Source organism: Electrophorus electricus, chromosome 3 (assembly GCF_041902795.1).
Source record: "Electrophorus electricus isolate QZ-2024a chromosome 3, ASM4190279v1, whole genome shotgun sequence".
NCBI lineage: Eukaryota > Metazoa > Chordata > Actinopteri > Gymnotiformes > Gymnotidae > Electrophorus > Electrophorus electricus.
The window spans coordinates 41537265-41554490 of record NC_137499.1 but is presented as its reverse complement, the minus strand read 5'-3'; the positions used below and the strand labels follow the sequence as shown (position 1 = coordinate 41554490).

The 17226-nt window shown below is 47.2% G+C and overlaps 1 protein-coding gene across 7 annotated transcripts in view; it reads right to left on the bottom strand.

The window, feature by feature from the left end:
* Nucleotides 1-14723, bottom strand: part of stat3 (signal transducer and activator of transcription 3 (acute-phase response factor)) — a 34963-nt gene extending 20240 nt beyond the window's left edge. For 4 of the 7 annotated variants that reach the window (XM_035523751.2, XM_035523754.2, XM_035523755.2 and 1 more), the window contains exons 1-10: nucleotides 14547-14722; nucleotides 10422-10555; nucleotides 3001-3244; nucleotides 2822-2914; nucleotides 1963-2044; nucleotides 1788-1888; nucleotides 1532-1683; nucleotides 1283-1441; nucleotides 1064-1156; nucleotides 885-944 (exon numbers count right to left, since the gene is read on the bottom strand). In XM_035523751.2, coding sequence (XP_035379644.1) covers nucleotides 885-944; nucleotides 1064-1156; nucleotides 1283-1441; nucleotides 1532-1683; nucleotides 1788-1888; nucleotides 1963-2044; nucleotides 2822-2914; nucleotides 3001-3244; nucleotides 10422-10549 — 1112 coding nt within the window. In that variant the 5' untranslated portion in view covers nucleotides 10550-10555; nucleotides 14547-14722. Of the gene's footprint in view, nucleotides 1-884; nucleotides 945-1063; nucleotides 1157-1282; nucleotides 1442-1531; nucleotides 1684-1787; nucleotides 1889-1962; nucleotides 2045-2821; nucleotides 2915-3000; nucleotides 3245-10421; nucleotides 10556-14546 lie in introns of all 7 variants that reach the window. The other 3 variants (XM_081711657.1, XM_035523758.2, XM_081711655.1) reach the window with 3 other exon arrangements.
* Between the last annotated feature and the right edge of the window lie 2503 nt (nucleotides 14724-17226).

Here is a 17226-nt window from a genome sequence, read left to right as displayed (position 1 = left end):
GTGTGTGTGTGTGAGTGTGTGTATATATAGAGAATTTGATTGTGTGTATGGTGTGTGGTGTGTGTGTGGAGAGTTTGATTGTGTGTGTGTGTGTGTGTGAGTGTGTATATATAGAGAATTTGATTGTGTGTATGTGTGTGGTGTGTGTGTGGAGAGTTTGATCGTGTGTGTGTGTGTGTGGAGAGTTTGATTGTGTGTGTGTGTGTGTGGAGAGTTGGTCATGTGTGTGTGTGTGTGTGGAGAGTTTGATCATGTGTGTGTGGAGAGTTTGATCATGTGTGTGTGTGTGTGTGGAGAGTTTGATCATGTGTGTGTGTGTGTGTGTGTGGAGAGTTTGATCGTGTGTGTGTGGAGAGTTTGATCGTGTGTGTGTGTGGAGAGTTTGATCGTGTGTGTGTGTGTGTGGAGAGTTTGATCGTGTGTGTGTGTGTGGAGAGTTTGATCGTGTGTGTGTGTGGAGAGTTTGATCGTGTGTGTGTGTGGTGTGTGTGTGTGGAGAGTTTGATCGTGTTTGTGTGGTGTGTGTGTGGAGAGTTTGATCATGTGTGTGTGTGTGTGTGTGGATAGTTTGATCGGGTGTGTGTGTGTGTGTGTGGATAGTTTGATCGGGTGTGTGTGTGTGTGGTGTGTGTGTGTGGAGAATTTGATCGTGTTTGTGTGGTGTGTGTGTGGAGAGTTTGATCGTGTGTGTGTGTGTGTGTGTGGTGTGTGTGTGGAGTTTGATCGTGTGTGTGTGTGTGGAGAGTTTGATCGTGTGTGTGTGTGTGGAGAGTTTGATCGTGTGTGTGTGTGTGTGGAGAGTTTGATCGTGTGTGTGTGTGTGTGTGGAGAGTTTGATCGTGTGTGTGTCTGGGCAGGGGGGATTCAGTCTCTTTTCAACTTACTTGTCAATGCACACTTTAATTTTCAGCTGGTAGTTCAGTTCTGGGAACTTTACGAGTAACCTGGAACAGACACACAGACATGTTTGTTTCCACCTCCTCTGTGACCCCTCATTGACCCCTGTGGTGTGATCTGTGTGTGTGTGGAAGTGTGTGTAGGAGTTGTCTGGGAGGGTTCTTACCGAACTTTGTTGGTGAACTGCACTCCTGTCTTAATGACCAGAGGCCTGTCTGGGTGCATCGGCATGCACGGCTGCCTCTCAACTACAAAAGCACTGCAATGATACAAACATGCCACAAGGGGGCTATATGAGCTAATGCACTGGTGTAAGGCTCTGAAAGCTCCTTTGTGATTCTTTCTGTGTGTGTGTGTGTGCGCACGCGTGTGTGTGGGGGGGCACCTTTTCATGAGGCTGCGGAACAGGTCTACGATCTTCTCCTCCAGAGCAGGGCGGTGCTGGACTATGGGGTCTCCTTTGTATGAGACCTTCTGCTGCAGCTCCTCCAACTTCTTAATCTGCTGTCTGATCTGCAGCTGAGACTCAGCCAGAGAGGTGATCCTGTGAAAGGGATAAACAGCGAGAGAGAAAGATATCATTAAAAAGACATAGGGAAGATATATGTGTGTGTTTGTATGTGTGTGTGTGTACCACGTCTCCAGCCGGTCCAGACAGATGTTTGGTGGTCCTCCGATACAGGCAATCTGCTGCCTCCTCTTCCAGTCTGCCAGCTCCTCGTCCGTCAGGTTCTTCTGCACAAAATCCATCGCCTGCAGCAGTCCGGCCATCTCCGTCACGATTTGCTGTAAGAAGATCTGTGTCAGTCAGCAGAGCCCTCACACCCCCGTGAGCCAGCGTGTGGACTCACCCTGGCCTCACACCCCCGCGAGCCGGCGTGTGGACTCACCCTGCGGAGCTGGTCCAGGGCACTCAGCATCTGCTCCAGCTGTGCCATCTTCTGACGTGTGGCTGCGGCCTGGCTGTTTCCATTCAGGTCCTGTGAGAGTTCTGAAAAGAGCAGATGGATTAGAGCCCAGCAGACAGGAGAGCGAAGAGACAGCACCACGTCCCCTGGGTCCTACCTCCAGCGCTCTTCAGGGTCTTGTAGTTGAAGTCAAAGTCGTCTTGCAGGTTCTCCAGCATCTTCATCTTCTGCTCCATGTCCTGATGGCAACCGAGAGGAACCGAGTCAGACTCCATCACCAGACCAGACTGTCTGCTACAGGTCCTGCTCTGAGCAGTTCTAACACTCAACACATTAGCTGTACACCGCAGAACAGAACTAGAATACAGTAATACCAGTTTTACACCAAAGGTGCTGATTCCTGTGAACTAGAGAACCTTTTTAGATCAGACCCACGTTTACACTGGTTTAAGATCAGAACCGCATTTCCACTGGATCATATAAACTGCATGTAACGTGTTTGTTTCTCTCATGGACCACTGATGATTCAATACAGATCTCGTGCCCTGCCCCTTTAGACCCTAGGACCCCACCTCTTGAAATAAATATCAGAATATATAATCACCAACAGACCCTAATTTTTAAAACCCTGAAACCTTTATAATCTTGAAAATTTGCCTCAACATGGGAGATGAATTCCTGCACACGATGAGTTCAGTTCAGCTGACCCCAGAACAGCAGGCCTGCACGCCAGTTCAGTTCTGCTGCATTTATTTTTCTGGTGCTTGTAGTTTAAACTACGTAGCTAGTGAGCCATTTTATCTTAGAATATCATCGATATCAGACACTTTACTTTCATATTAATAATACACCTACATACGAGCTCCCTGCAGCCGTCTAACCTAGTGAAGTAAGGTACTCGGTGTTCATCTTTGGAAAAGTGTAAAGTGTGAATGACCTAAAGAACACAAGGCCACCTTCATGCTACTCAGGCTGTGTATGAGTCCTGCTGGGTGATGGGATGTGGAGGAACTGACCTGCACTCTCTTCCTGATGTCCTGTAGGTTGTGTTCCAGGATCTGTTGTTTCTCGGTCACTACAGTTCCACTGGGGTGGGCGGCTTGGCCGTCCTGCAGACAGGAGGTAAAATACATTCACATGGGTGTGTGCATGTGGGAATGTGCATGTCTGCGTGTGTGACTGTGTGTGTACACACCTGCTGTGCAGTAGTGGCTGTCTGCAGCAGTCTCTGTTCCTCCCACAAACAGCGGGCCACGATGCGTGCGATCTCCATGGGTTTCTCCAGGTATTTACTCTGCAGGTGCTGTTTGATGCGTCGCAGGTTGTGCTGGTACAAGACGTTGTTCTCCTGCAGGAAGCGGCTGTACTGCTGGTCGATCTCCCCCAGCAGGTTATGGAATACCAGCGTGGCGTGGGACTCCTTGTTAGCTGCGTACGCCCTGTCAAAACACCGCGGGACTTCACTTGTGCTCTGTTTATTTCAGAATGGGAGTTTCTCCATCTACAGACATGGCAGCGTGAGCAAACCTCCAGAACAGCAGACAAAAATACTGAGACCCATCTAGGTGCCAACTACCCATCCAACACCAAAATGCCCCTGGTCCCTCTCCAGTGTCACACCACAGCCGGTGTTCTCGTCTGGTGTTAGGGTTACTACACTCTGGTGTTCTCAGACTCCTCCCAACTCACTAAAGACTCTTTAATAATAATAATAATATCACAGTAAATTCAGTTTATATAGTGCCTTTCACATACACAAGGTCGCTTTACAATAACAGATTAAGGAGAGAAAAACCAATTGACAAACACAATAATTAAATACGGATAAGAAGAGAAGTTATGAAAATTGTTGGGAAAAGAGGTGTGTTTTAAGTTGAGATTTGAAGGAAGAGAGTGTGGAGCAGAGACGCAGAGATTGAGGTAAAGCCTTCCAGAGTTTTGAGGCGATGACAATAAAGGATCTGCCTCCTACAGACACCTGTCTAATGGCAATGGAGAGGACTGAAGTGTACAGGTGGAGCAGTAAGGGTGGAGCAGTAAGGGTGGAGCAGTATGGGTGGAGCAGTATGGGTGGAGCAGTATGGGTGGAGCAGTAAGGGTGGAGCAGTATGGGTGGAGCAGTATGGGTGTAGCAGTAAGGGTGTAGCAGTAAGGGTGTAGGAGTTGAGTTGGGTGTAGGAAGGTTCAAGACCATGCAGGGCTTTGTATGTATGTATGGAGGACTTTGAACAGAATGCATTCAAGGACGGGGAGCCAGTGTAGCTGATGTAGACTAGGAGTGATGTGGACCGATTTCCTTAGAAGAAGGAGGGTTCTCACGGCTGAGTTTTGGACATATGAGCGAATGGTTTTGTTAGAGATGCCAATGAAGAGAGAGTTACAGTAATCAAGATGGGAGGTGATGAAGGTGTGAACCAAGGTCTCAGCGTCGTGTGTTGGCCTAAGACTAGCGATATTACAGAGGTGAAAAAAAGCACTTTTGACCAGAGACTTGAGGTGGGGTTCAAAAGAGACAGAGGAGTCAAAGAGTACGCCAAGGTTCCTAACCGTGGATGAAGAACCAATCAAGATACACCATCCAGATTTAATTTAAAATTGGAGAATGTTGAAATTTTGGACTTTGAGCCAATAAGTAAAAATTCAGTTTTTTCAAAGTTTAGATTTAAGAAATTTATGCTCATCCACTGCTTGAGACCTTGGAGACAGGTGAGTAAATCACGAGAGGGTAGGGTAGTGTTGACCTTGGTGTTAATATAGATCTGAGTGTCATCCGCATAACAGTGGAGCAGTAAGCATATAGATAATGAACAGGAGAGGGCCAAGGACAGATCCCTGGGGAACACCTTGAGTGATGATAGCAGTGTGCGATTTGTGTTTACCTAAAACAACATAATGTGTTCTGTTAGAAATATAGGACAAGAACCATTCAAGAACCGTGTTAGTAATGCCAATGGTTGAGAGGCAGGCGATGAGTATGTTATGGTTAATTGTGTCATTTGCGGCACTTAAATCTAGAAGGAGGAGAATACTCAGGTCACCAGAATCAGTAGAGAGAAGATCATTTAGAACACATAAGAGGGCTGTGTCAGGGCTGTGCAAGGGACGGAAACCAGATTTCAAATAGAGCCTGTGTCTAAGAACACAGTGAGTACGTGCCTCTCCCGTCAGTGGTCGTCTAGCTGTGAAGATGAGTTCTTTCAGCAGGACCATCCCGGGCAGAATAACACCCCTGGCACTGTGGGGACACAGAGTTCTCGACGTAAGTCCAGAAGTCTGCCAAGGGTAAGAGAACATCACACACTAAGGCAGTCAAGACTCCTGGTAAGTGCTCACAAGCTACGAACCACACCGCTAGTATTACAGATGCGCTTACTGCAGAAGTCCCTAGCAGTGTTCATGTTTCCTGCATGGTAGGTGCCATTCAAGTAATGGACATTGGGACTATGGATTCACAGACTTTTTTTTGGGACTTGTTGAACAGGCTAAAGACTGGTGAGCCTTGGTCAAGATCAAGAACCCCAAAATCCCCTGCCATCATTGACCAGCTCCGTACCCCATCACCCATCATCACAGCTGCCCAGCCAGTCCCGGCCCCTAGCGTGAGAGACTCTGCCAAGTCTGATCCTGTTCCAGGCACAAGAGTCACCACCCATCCTGAGCCTGTTCCCAGCATAGTGGATGCCGCCGCACGTCCAGAGCCTGTTCCCAGAGCGGAGGATGCCGCATGTCCAGAACCTGTTCCTGGCGTGGAAAACGCCGCACGTCCAGAGCCTGTTCCCAGCGCGGAAGACGCCGTACGTCCAGAGCCTGTTCCCAGCGCGGAAGACGCTGCACGATTAGAGCCTGTTCCCAGCGCGGAAGACGCTGCACGATCAGACCCTGTTCCCGGCGTGAGAGACACCGCCCGTCCTGATCTTGGTCCTGTTCCCGGCGCAAGAGACACCGCCCGTCCTGATCCAGTTCCAGTTCCTTAGCATGAGAGACACCGCCCGTCTTTCTCCTGATCCCGGCATAGTGGATGCCGCCAGTCCTGTTCCCGGCATAGGGGATGCCAACAGTCGTGTTCCAGTTCCTGGCCTAGTGGTGGCCGCCTAGCCTGTTCTCAACAACCAAGAGGTCTCTCAATCCGTTCCTGTTCCCTGTGTCAAGTCTGTACCTGTAGGTGCCGCCCTGGATCTTCCTGTGAGGCTGCTGACTGCCACAGCCGCACCGCCGGACCCGCCGCTGTGGACCGCTGCAGCCGCGCCGCCGGACCCGCCGCTGTGGACCGCTGCAGCCGCGCCGCCAGACCCGCCGCTGTGGACCGCTGCAGCCGCGCCGCCGGACCCGCCGCTGTGGACCGCTGCAGCCGCACCGCCGGAGTCAAGCCTGCAAACCTGCCAGACTGCTGCACTCCTGTATCTGCCACATAATGCCACAGATGCAGCTCCAGTCCAGCCAGGTCCCACTTCAGATGCTGCGGACACCTCACTGCCTGGCCCTCCTCATGGAGTGGACGTAGCCAGGCCATTTCCCGTGCCTCATGTTGGTCTTAGCACCATGGTAAATGCTCCTTTTGACTCTCCTGTGCCCAAGAAGGCGGCTACTGGTGAACTTCCAAAGACACCCAAGACTCCTCTGCTCCCTGAGGCTATTGTGTCTGCCCCAGTGACTGTTTCACCTGTTACCCCAGTTCCTGTGTTGCCTGTCATGTTCCTGTCCATACGTCCATGCCTGTTTTTGTTTCTGTGTTTAAACCTGTAACCCTGACTCGTGGCATCCCCTGTGGCAGGTTACCCTGCTCGTGCCAGTTCCTGTGTTCCTGTGCCCTCGTGCCCTCGTCAGTCATGGTCTACGTGATCTCTGCGCAGAGCCACAGCTGTATGTCCCCGACCAGCAGCTGCCCTCTACTTTCCTCCCGTATCTCCGTGTCCATCTCCAGTCCCACTCCTTTTCCCAATCTGGCTCCTGTTCCCCTGCTTGCCGCGACTCCCGTTACTGTCCAGGGTTTGGTCCTGAGTCCCGTGCCCGTAGTCTTGCCCCTGGACCCGTCGACTCCTGCCTCTGTCTCTGCCTCTATGTCTACGGCTAGTGTTGGTCCTTCGTTTGTCCCTCGTTTTTTCCTGGCTTCTGCTTTCTTTTCTGGCTTCTCTTCTTTAGTTAGTTTTACACTTCAGGAGTTGTGCGTTAAGGGGGGGTACTGTCAGGTCTGCAAACCTGAGCATTTCTCTAGCAACCATGTCACTTCCGTGTTTTCGTCAGTTTCCATGGTTCCGTGTCTCCTCGCCTTTGTCCAGCTGTCCCTAATTTACTTGGCTATGTAAACCCCATTCCTGCATCTCTTGTTTGTCGTTCATTCATTGTCATTCTTTGTCTCTCTCTGTTTTGGTAAAATGCGTTTCTGGTAAGATCCCATTTGTCATAGGTCCTCACTCGTGTGTTTGGTTAGATATCGTTAGTCTTCCATCTTCGCTCACACGTTTAGTATTTTCTCCGTTTGCTCTTGCTTCTTGTTACTATGTTACCTCGCTATCCATGTTGCTTTCCTCATTTAGTTCTGTTATCTGTATCTTTGTTGTGAATATTGTTCATCTTACGTAGCCCGGTTCTGTTACTCCTGCTTGCTTAGTCTTAATGCTCATCGTTGTATTTATTATTGTTGTTCTTCGTTAGTCTTTCCTAAGTGTACACCCCTTTTTCCAGTTCCCGTACTCACCTTGTTAGCCTGTTTTCTTATGTTGACCTGTCTGTTATTAAACCTCTTATTTATTTATTCCATTCTTTCACTCTCTTTATGACATCCCTCGTTAATTCTGTTCTGCATAACATCCACGGCGCCGGCACCTTGCAAGTGTGTTCGCACCCCTCCCGCATTACACTGTGTATTTAAGAAAGAAAAAGTTGTAGCTTCTCAACTGCAGTCTAATACCTTGGCCGGAGAAGGGAGATTGGAAATGGGCCGGTAATGATCAAGAAGTGCTGCATTTATTCCAGGTTTTTTAAGAATGGGTTTCATAGCTGAGGTTTTGATGAGATGACAGATGGGAGCAGAAATAGTAGAACAACAGGAGTGGGGGCAGGACCAAGTTGGCAGGTAGAGGAATTAGATTTTGTTATAATCTCAGAGATTAGGGAAGGTTGGGTTAGAGGAAAGGCAGAAAATTGTTCAGCAGCAGCGGTGAGACAGGTGTCTGCGTAAGAAGGGAGAGCAGGGGAAAAACTGGTTAATTTCGGTGATTTTTTCATTAAAGAATCTAACAAACCTTCACATTGTTCGACAGTTCTAGATGGAGAGAAAGATGGAGGCTAATAGTGGAAAAGAGAGTTTTGGTCTTATGTCCGGGACCATTGATAGCAGAGGAAGTAAAGTGTGAGTGGGCAGTATTTAGAGCTGACCTATAATTAAGCATATGGTCAGAATAAGCTACTTTATGAACAGTGAGACCAGTTCTCTTATAGAGGCAATCAAGGCGCCAACCTTTGGTTTTCAGGGTACGTAACTCAGGGGTAAACCATGGAGAAGAACGACCAGAGAGAACCTGCCTGGACTTGAGAGGTGCTACCTGTTCAAGTATCTCAGAGATGGAAACGTTATATAGAGGAAACATCATCAGGGGAGAGGAGTGGAGGTGAGCAGAGAGAGTGAGAAGGTCAACAGCTCTGATTATGGAAAGAGATGAGGGATTTAGTGCATGGCCGAGTGACTGAGATGCTAGCAGTGGGTGCAATATGTTTATGATCAGAGACACCAATTAGCCATCCAGTAACAGAAGTAGTATCTAAACCAGAAGAGCAGATTAAATCTAAGGTGACCATGAGAGTGGGTAGGAAAATCAACAATCAGTGTCAACATGGATATTAAAGTCTTCTAGCACACCCATCGCTGAACACATTGCACTGGACAGAATGAGAAGCTCACTGAATTCTGACAGAAAGTCTGAAGATGCACTGGGTGGTCAGTAGATTAACAAAAACAGTACTGGTAAGGAAACAACTTCAACACCAAATATTAAAATGAGGAGACCTCATAAAAGAGACATTAAGAGTGTTATTATAGACAGCAGCCAGACCAACACCTCTCCCGAGGCTCTGGGCTCAGCCAAACAATTATGGCACTGGGTGTTAGTAAGTTGAGATGTAAGTAGTCCTCAGGTTACTGCCAAGCCTCAGTAAGAAAGAATAAGTCACAATTGTTTTGCACAATGAGATTATGGCATATGGAGGCTTTATCCATGAGGTAGTGGCAGTTTAGCAATGCACAGTTCCATTTATTAGTTCTAGAGGTTTCCAGGGGCTGGGAGACGCCGTGAGGGAGGGGGCGAAGAACATCAAAGTTAACTCTCTCGGTGCAGGAGGGGGGGGGGGGTTCACTGGTGTCATCCATTTGTCCAGAAAACAGGAATAGAGTCAGATGAGCGGTAAGTAGAGGCCGAGGTCTATAGGATGCCAAGTGACTAGCATAGCATGTAGGTGGAAGAGTCCAGCGATAGCCTTAACAGAAGCTGCGGAGTTGTAACAGCGTGTATTGGAGCAGCATAGCCCAGTAGTGACAGGCAGGTACACCAGCCACAAACACTCCAAGGCAAAGAATAGAAAAAAAGACACCGCATACAACCGGAAAAGATCATGGAAGATCTTTATTGACAGAGAACCAGTCCGCAAAGGTAGAAAAAGCCGTGGCCAGTGCGACTCGGACCCATTTACCATGCTACGTTAGCCATCCTGCTATACCAATCAACAAGCAGCCCAAGAACAGCAAGGACCCACATTGCAACCAAAAATATCAAAGTGCTGGCAGCCAACAACTTTACAGAGCGGTTAAAACCACCCAGTAAAGAAGCAGGGAGACGACTCACAGCAGGAAGGCAGGTAAGGTCAAGACAGAGACACCCACCCACCCACACACACAACATAAACCAAAAAAAATGTAATCAAATTATGATCCATGAAAGAAAAACACCGCCGCAAAGAGTAAAAAATCCGGCGAGAAGCAGCAGCAACAAACGCTAAGTGTATTCCCACTCGGAAATGACTGTGAAGGCACCACACCCTGTGTGAGGTTCAGGTATGTTGCTTTACTGGTGATTCAGACTTTCCAGCAGTATTTAATCCAAGCAGGAACCTCTAGAATGTTGTCCAGACTGCATTACAACAGTAACGATATCATTATATGTGCACACTTCCCACAAACACGTTTCTGACAGAAAAACCTTCCTTCTACAGGGCACATGATTTCACCCACTGGTGTCCACACAAAGCACACGTCCAGCTGAAATATGAGCCGTTATGGGGAGTTTCCTCGTCTCTGCCATGTTTAGAACCAGGATAGAACCATAAGAAAACCCTCATCACACCCGTGCCTTCTCAAGTTCGGATACTTCTGAAGGCACTCAGGCACATCTTTGCTGAAACTCAGCCTCCAATATCTCCAGTGAACACAAGACACATCTGTCCCCAGACAATAACATGGTGGTGTAGGAATCCATCTTTGTTAGTGAAGAAAAGCACTAGTCTCTGTGTTAGGGGCAGTCAGGAATACTGGGGTTAGGGATAGTCAGGAATTCTAGGGTTAGGGATAGTCAGGAATTCTAGAGTAAGTCAGGAATACTGGGGTTAGGGTTAGTCAGGTGTGCGTACCAGTCTTGGCTCTCAATCCAGGGTGCCAGAAACTGGCGGAGCTCCATGGGGAAGCTGTCACTGTACAGGTGGTACAGCTGCTCCACGTAGCGTGTCTCCAGCTGTTGTAACTGGTTCCACTGGGCCATTCTGACCTGAGAGAGAGAGAGAGAGAGAGAGAGAGAGATAGATTCACTTCATGCTTTCATGTGCAAAATACGAAACTATCTGTGCAGAAACGATTCTGAAACAAGTCCTCACATTGTCTGATACGGAAAAACTGAAAATATTAGTGAAGGGAAACACACACACACACACACAGTGGATAGAGAGATGGGGAAGGGAAAGACAAACAGTAGCAGACAGACAGAAGATTCTGACCTTAACCCTTTTATGTGAATGATAAAGATCAGAAACTTGTTTACACTGCACTATACTGCTCTATACCGCTCTATACTGCACTATACTGCTCTATACCGCTTTATACTACACTATACCGCTCTATACTGCACTATACTGCTCTATACCGCTTTATACTACACTATACCGCTCTATACTACACTATACCACTCTATACTGCACTATACCACTCTATACCGCTTTATACTATACTATACCGCTCTATACTACACTATACCACTCCATATTGCTTTATACTGCACTATACCACTCTATTCTACACTATACTGCTCTATTCTACACTATACAGTACTACATCACTAGACTGTCTGATATACAGGGCTATTCACTCAGACTGCCACGATTCTGGTAGATGTTTCCTCAGGACTGAGAAGAAATGCAGCGTCTGCCTGGAGAGATCACCACAGTGCACACACACTCACCCACATACACACACACACAGTGCTGAGCCAGCATTACCACTCTGATCAGTGGCAGGCAATCAGCCAGCAAATAGACGCATCCGTTTTCAGAGGAAACCTCAGAGATGTTTCAACCTCCAGCTACACAACGCCGCATTTGCACACATCCTGTCCAACACACTATGGCTCGACTCGCCCACCTCACACACACATGCACACAGAGACACACGCACACATGCAGACACACACACAAACACCTGAGGAACACCTGTACATTCATGCATTCCCATCTCACCAGGGTCATGGTGATCTGACCTTCTACCCTTCCCCCGCGCCTGCCCATGGTGTGATATCACTAATGAACCGACAGCAGCAACTTTCCACCTCTGAGGCTGTGACAGTTTTATCGTGTAACAGTCGGGACGGGTCATAGTCTGGTTCTTGTGTAATAAATGCGCTCAGTTTTTATGGACAGATGAGCAGACTTGTGTTGGCTAAGCAAAATAGCTTAATACTGCAGAATTGCTTGTAGGACTGTGAAAATCTCCCCTGGGAGGGGGGGAGGTCCAGCATCATCTGGCAACCCTTCTCAGTGTAAAGTGTCAGATTTCTTACAGAGCAGGCCAGACAGACACAGGCCTTAGAGATCTGGACAGACACCCTAAAGGTCACAATGAAAAGAAGATGAAATCAATACAGTGGGAGACTAAAAGCACCTTCACAGAATCAAAATAAAAGAAAGAAAAAGATCATATCCATGTTCCTGTTCCATGAGACACCAGGAGAAAGCAGGAGAACATGTCCGAGAGGAGAAGGAAGAAGGAAGGCTTAAACCACAGTGAAGCCACCGTAGATCAGAGACGCAGATGTGGGTGGAGCTACCAGCAGAGGGAGGGGCTGCAGGGATGTGGCCCTGCACATGTTGCATTAGTAAAGAGGCACGCCCAACGGAGACCAATCACAAAGGCCTGTCCAGCCCTACAATGTCACCTACATACCTAACACACATCAACTACAGTCTTAATACCTGTTAACTACAGTCTTAATACCTGTTAACTACAGTCTTAATACCTGTTAACTGCACACAAACACACATTAAAACTGTTTGAAAATACAGTTCAAAACAGGTAAAGAATGAAAGTATAAAATGGCAAGTGTGGGATTTAAACTAGTACAGGGAGGCAGCGTTCTGTCTGAACAGATTACAAAGCAGAATTCATCTCATTAATGGAATCTGTAAAAGCTTGGGTTAACGTTTGTGAAGAGAAAGCGTAAGTGAAAGTTCTCTCTGGTGTGTTTGCCTTGGGTGATATTCTCAGCACACGAATGGATGAATCCTGTGAGCAATCAAGATGAATCTTCAGGAAAAAGCAAATTCTGCTACCAGGACCATGGGGAGAGGATGGAGACATGACCATGCTCCTCCTACCAGTTCATGTAAAAAAACAAGTCTTCAAGCCCAAGAAAGGTTGTAATTAATGATGAGTACAGCTTAAGAACACAAGACTTATACACAGCTTCATGTACGACACGTTACTAGAATAAAGGCCATGACTAAGGTCACGGAAATTCGGCTTATGAAAAACCAGTATAGTCAGGTTTAACTCTACTGGCACAGGGAGACATGTCTGCATTTGGGCCCCTGTTCACCCAGCCTACCGTGCACAATATCTTCAATATCTCCCATATCTATTGTGTAGAATGTCTCCAGTTCATTAGAGAGCTGGCTGTTAGATGTTAACAGGAACCTCTCGAAAGAGCTTCCTGAATGCGAGTCAAATCCAAAGATGCCACAGTTAGGAGAAACTGTCCATTACCAAGAACAGATTTCAGTGAGTAAACCTCAAATCGCACATTACAGTTTAGCAGCTCAGTTACTCTATTTTAACTCCAGACGTACTTAGTTATTAATGTTAAGGTATTTTATCAGCTACCATCATGAATTAATAAGTTACCATGTTGAGGCAAATATGAAGTGAAATTAGATGGTGAGGAATGAGAGCTTGGACTGGACTGGACGACATCTCTCGTTAACACACAAACTGGTGTGCTGGACAACAATACGCAGGTTTGGACAATCAGCTTGAAAAATCATCTTGTTTTCACATTGTTCTCAAATGATGACTCTAATTAGAACACAGCACACTGGTCTCCACACTGGTCTCTACTAAGCCATACCACACATGCATGTATGTCTAGATCTGTCACAGCGCCCCCTATGGAACCCATGGGAAATGCTTCTTGGTGCGTATATTCAGAACAGTAGCTACAGAATTCCAGATGAAATACTTCCAGCGGAAGTATTTCAGGGTAAATGATTCCCGTAAGCATTTCTTTATATTGCAGCATCATTAGTAAACATGAAGGAACAAAACATGATGGTGAGATAAGACTGTCCTTTCATAATGCCAGTATAAAAATAAAAAGTCATACAATAAACTCGAGAACTCTAACAAGGCAGTATATCCAGGCTTGTGCTGATCTGTGCTCACTCTTCTTCTCTGGTAGTTCCATGTGCTTGTATGTGACTTGTAGCCCTGGTTAAGCCGGATAGATGCCCGTGTGGGGTACAGAGCAGGTCACTCTGGCGATACCACACTAACAGCCATTGTCTCACACTTCAGCCAACATGAAACACAACCAGTCAAAACCGGAGAGGCACGAGGACCTGACGCCAAGACTGACACACGAGGATTCCCTCGGTCCACATACTGGAAGGGGTGACGTAATGGGGCATTTGAACGAGGGGCCGTCCCGACTGAGATGGAGGGAGTAAGAGGAGTCATTCCGTTTAAACTGAGAGAATGTGGAAGTTATCGGAGCTGGGTTTGTTGTGCTGGTGAAACACGCTGCGGTTGGTCTTCACGCAGAAACAAGCACAGGGGAGAGAGAGAACGCGCTGATAACGAGGACAGACAAGCGATCAGGGTCTTTGAGAGAGAGGGAGCTGATAAAGACACAGAGCGGTGCTCAGGGTGCTGGTAAAGAGCCCCAGCTCTCCTGCTGTTGTTGTGCCCGGAACACTGACACACGTACAGAGAGACTGGATGTTGTAACAGAGTTCCTCGCGTGTAACCTACTGTAGGTAGGTACCTAATGACATTAAAGAGACACACACGCACACACACACGCACACGCGCACACACGCACACGCGCGCGCACAAACACACAAACACACACACAAACACACACACACATACACACACATACACACACATACATACACACATACACACACATACACACATACACACACATATATATACACACGACCCGAGGACGTGACCCGAGGACAACACTGTGGCACCGCGAGGCGGCTACTTACCCTCGCCGGACGCGTCGCGCGGTTCAGAGAGACGAGCTACACAGCACACGAGCCCACGCGCACTTAGGACCTCACTACACTTACTACGGTACGGTTCCGCGAGCCCGCGAGCAGAACTTCAGCGCCACAGCCAACAGCACGAGATACAGCCGTCTATCTGAGCAGGGCGGCGCGAGACCAACTTTACTAACATGACTGACAGGTCTTTGAGGAATTGCTGCGCAAGGAAAGAATCTCATCCAATCAGCGTGCTTGTTTGGTGTTAAAGGGCGGGCCTTAGGGCCTGCTGCGTGTGTGTGCGCTCGTGTTTATGCCCTGGGTTGGTGGGCTGTTCCCATCACTACCTCCTCCCCTGCTACTGCGCCGTGAAGCGCGGACAGCGGAGGGAGGTCGTCGGTGTTCCCGGAACAGCGCGGCTGGAAGTCATCTGAGTTACTGGCAGCAGTTACGTCATCAGAACTTTAGCACGGCGAAAGTCGGGCTCACGAGCCACAGCGCGAGTGCTACAGCGAGTCCGGTTATGCTTTGTGTTGTAAAGAACTGGAATGTGGCGTAGAACAGGAAAATACCACCTGCCTTTCTTAATGGCGTGAAAGTCTACACACACACACACACACACACACTGACTTTAGTAATACATTTTTCACATCCTTGACAGTTAGTGGGTGGCTGTGAGGCCGCGTTTATTACGATGAGCAAATCAAATGGTTTCCTTCAAAGAACGTTCCTTCCTGGCTTCCACAAATTCAACGTACGAGACAGGGCGGTTGGACTGTGCACCGGGCTGCTGAGGAGTCTAAATTTCTAGAAAGACTGAATGATGTTACAGATGTTAATATATGCTGTCCCATAAAAAGAAATCACACTGGACCTCAATGAAACAAGTCTGCATAATGTTCTCATGGTACAGTCACATGGCCCCTGTCAGTCATAGTCACTTAAAATTGCCCCCCCCCCCTCCAAAAACAAAACAAAACAAAACAAAAACATTTACACAGGTGTCAAAAATGAAGCCAATTCAAATCGACAGGTTTTAGTGTAATTTCCTCATATAGTGAGTGAGGAACCAGATAACTAATCGGTCAGTTAATCTGGTCCATTTAATCTGCTCTGTTTAATCTGTTGTTTAATATGGTCAGTTTAATCTGTTGTTTAATCTCATCAATTTAATCTGTCATTTAATTTTGTCTGTTTAATCTGTCGTTTAATCTGGTCTGTTTCATCTGTTGTTTAATCTGGTCTGTTTAATCTGTCGTTTAATATGGCCTGTTTCATCTGTCCTTTAATCTGACCCCGTGGTGCAACACACAGCAGTACGGAAGAATTATGCAGAAAAGCAGGAAACACAGTGAATAAATAAAGAACATGAAGAACAAAGGGCCAGTCCCACAGGGCAGAGTCGGGCTGGTCACAGTCACAAGGAAGAGACGGGTGCACTGGCACCTCAGGGCAATGTTCCACTTTCCCTGCAAAAGGAACCAGTGACCTGTGTGTTGCTAGCACTTAATCTACCTGCTCTACCAGGTGAGCTACACAAGCATTATAAGAACCTATTATTATTATTAGTAGTAGTATTCTGTATGCTTCCTGGTTTGTTTATGTGTCACTGGGGAAAGGTTGTAAACTGTGAAAACTGTACCATTTGTCAAAATAGACTGGGTGAGGCCAGCAGCAAAAAGGGGGTGAGTGTCCGTAACAGGATGGGGTGAGTGTCCGTAACAGGATGAGGGTGAGTGTCCGTGACAGGATGGGGTGAGTGTCCGTAACAGGATGAGGGTGAGTGTCTGTGACAGGATGGGGTGAGTGTCCGTAACAGGATGAGGGTGAGTGTCTGTGACAGGATGGGGTGAGTGTCCGTAACAGGATGAGGGTGAGTGTCTGTGACAGCATTGGGGGTCACAACAGCTCAGGTGTGTCACGGCCTTCCGCGTGCAGGGGGGTTCAGCCTATTTGTAACCACACCCTCCTTAAATGCACACACCTGCACAGGGTTACTTTTGTGTCTATTTAAACCTCTGCTGGTGTATGCTCTATGTTAGTCATTGTTTGCTGAAGTCTGTTTAAACATTTTTATATCCATTGTTCGATGTTGTGTAACCTGTGTCGTTAATGTCATGTGTGAGTGCTACCGTTATTGTTCGTGTTTTATGTTAATAAATGTTTCACCCTATCGAGAGTCTGTGCGTCCTGCTCCACGCCCATCAGCACTTGGGCCAGCAGCAACAAGACAAGGTGAGCATGTGTGCTGGAGAGTTTAAAGGAAATCATCTGTGCACTTGCTGATGTGTAGAGTTAAACATTTTTAATTTATTCTTCATTTATTCACATATGCAGTTTCTTTCAGACAATTTGATTACAATAAGTAACAGTACATCCGATTCTATAGGATATTAAGTTCAGATGAACAGTTATGGACCAGTGAGTAAATAAAGACAGATAGCTCACAGTATACACTGTCCTGTAGCTCACTTGGCTTAATTAATACTAAGATAAATTATTTCTTGCTAAATGCAAATGTGCATGTATTTTTGTGGTGGTTTCCTTGTTAGTGGCCATGAGTCATTCCACAGACTCAGTAAAAGAGAACAGCGATATTACATATAGTGATCCTACTGACACCTGTGTTCTGAAACGTCTGGACTGGACACCAATCACCAATGGAAGAACTGAAATAAACACC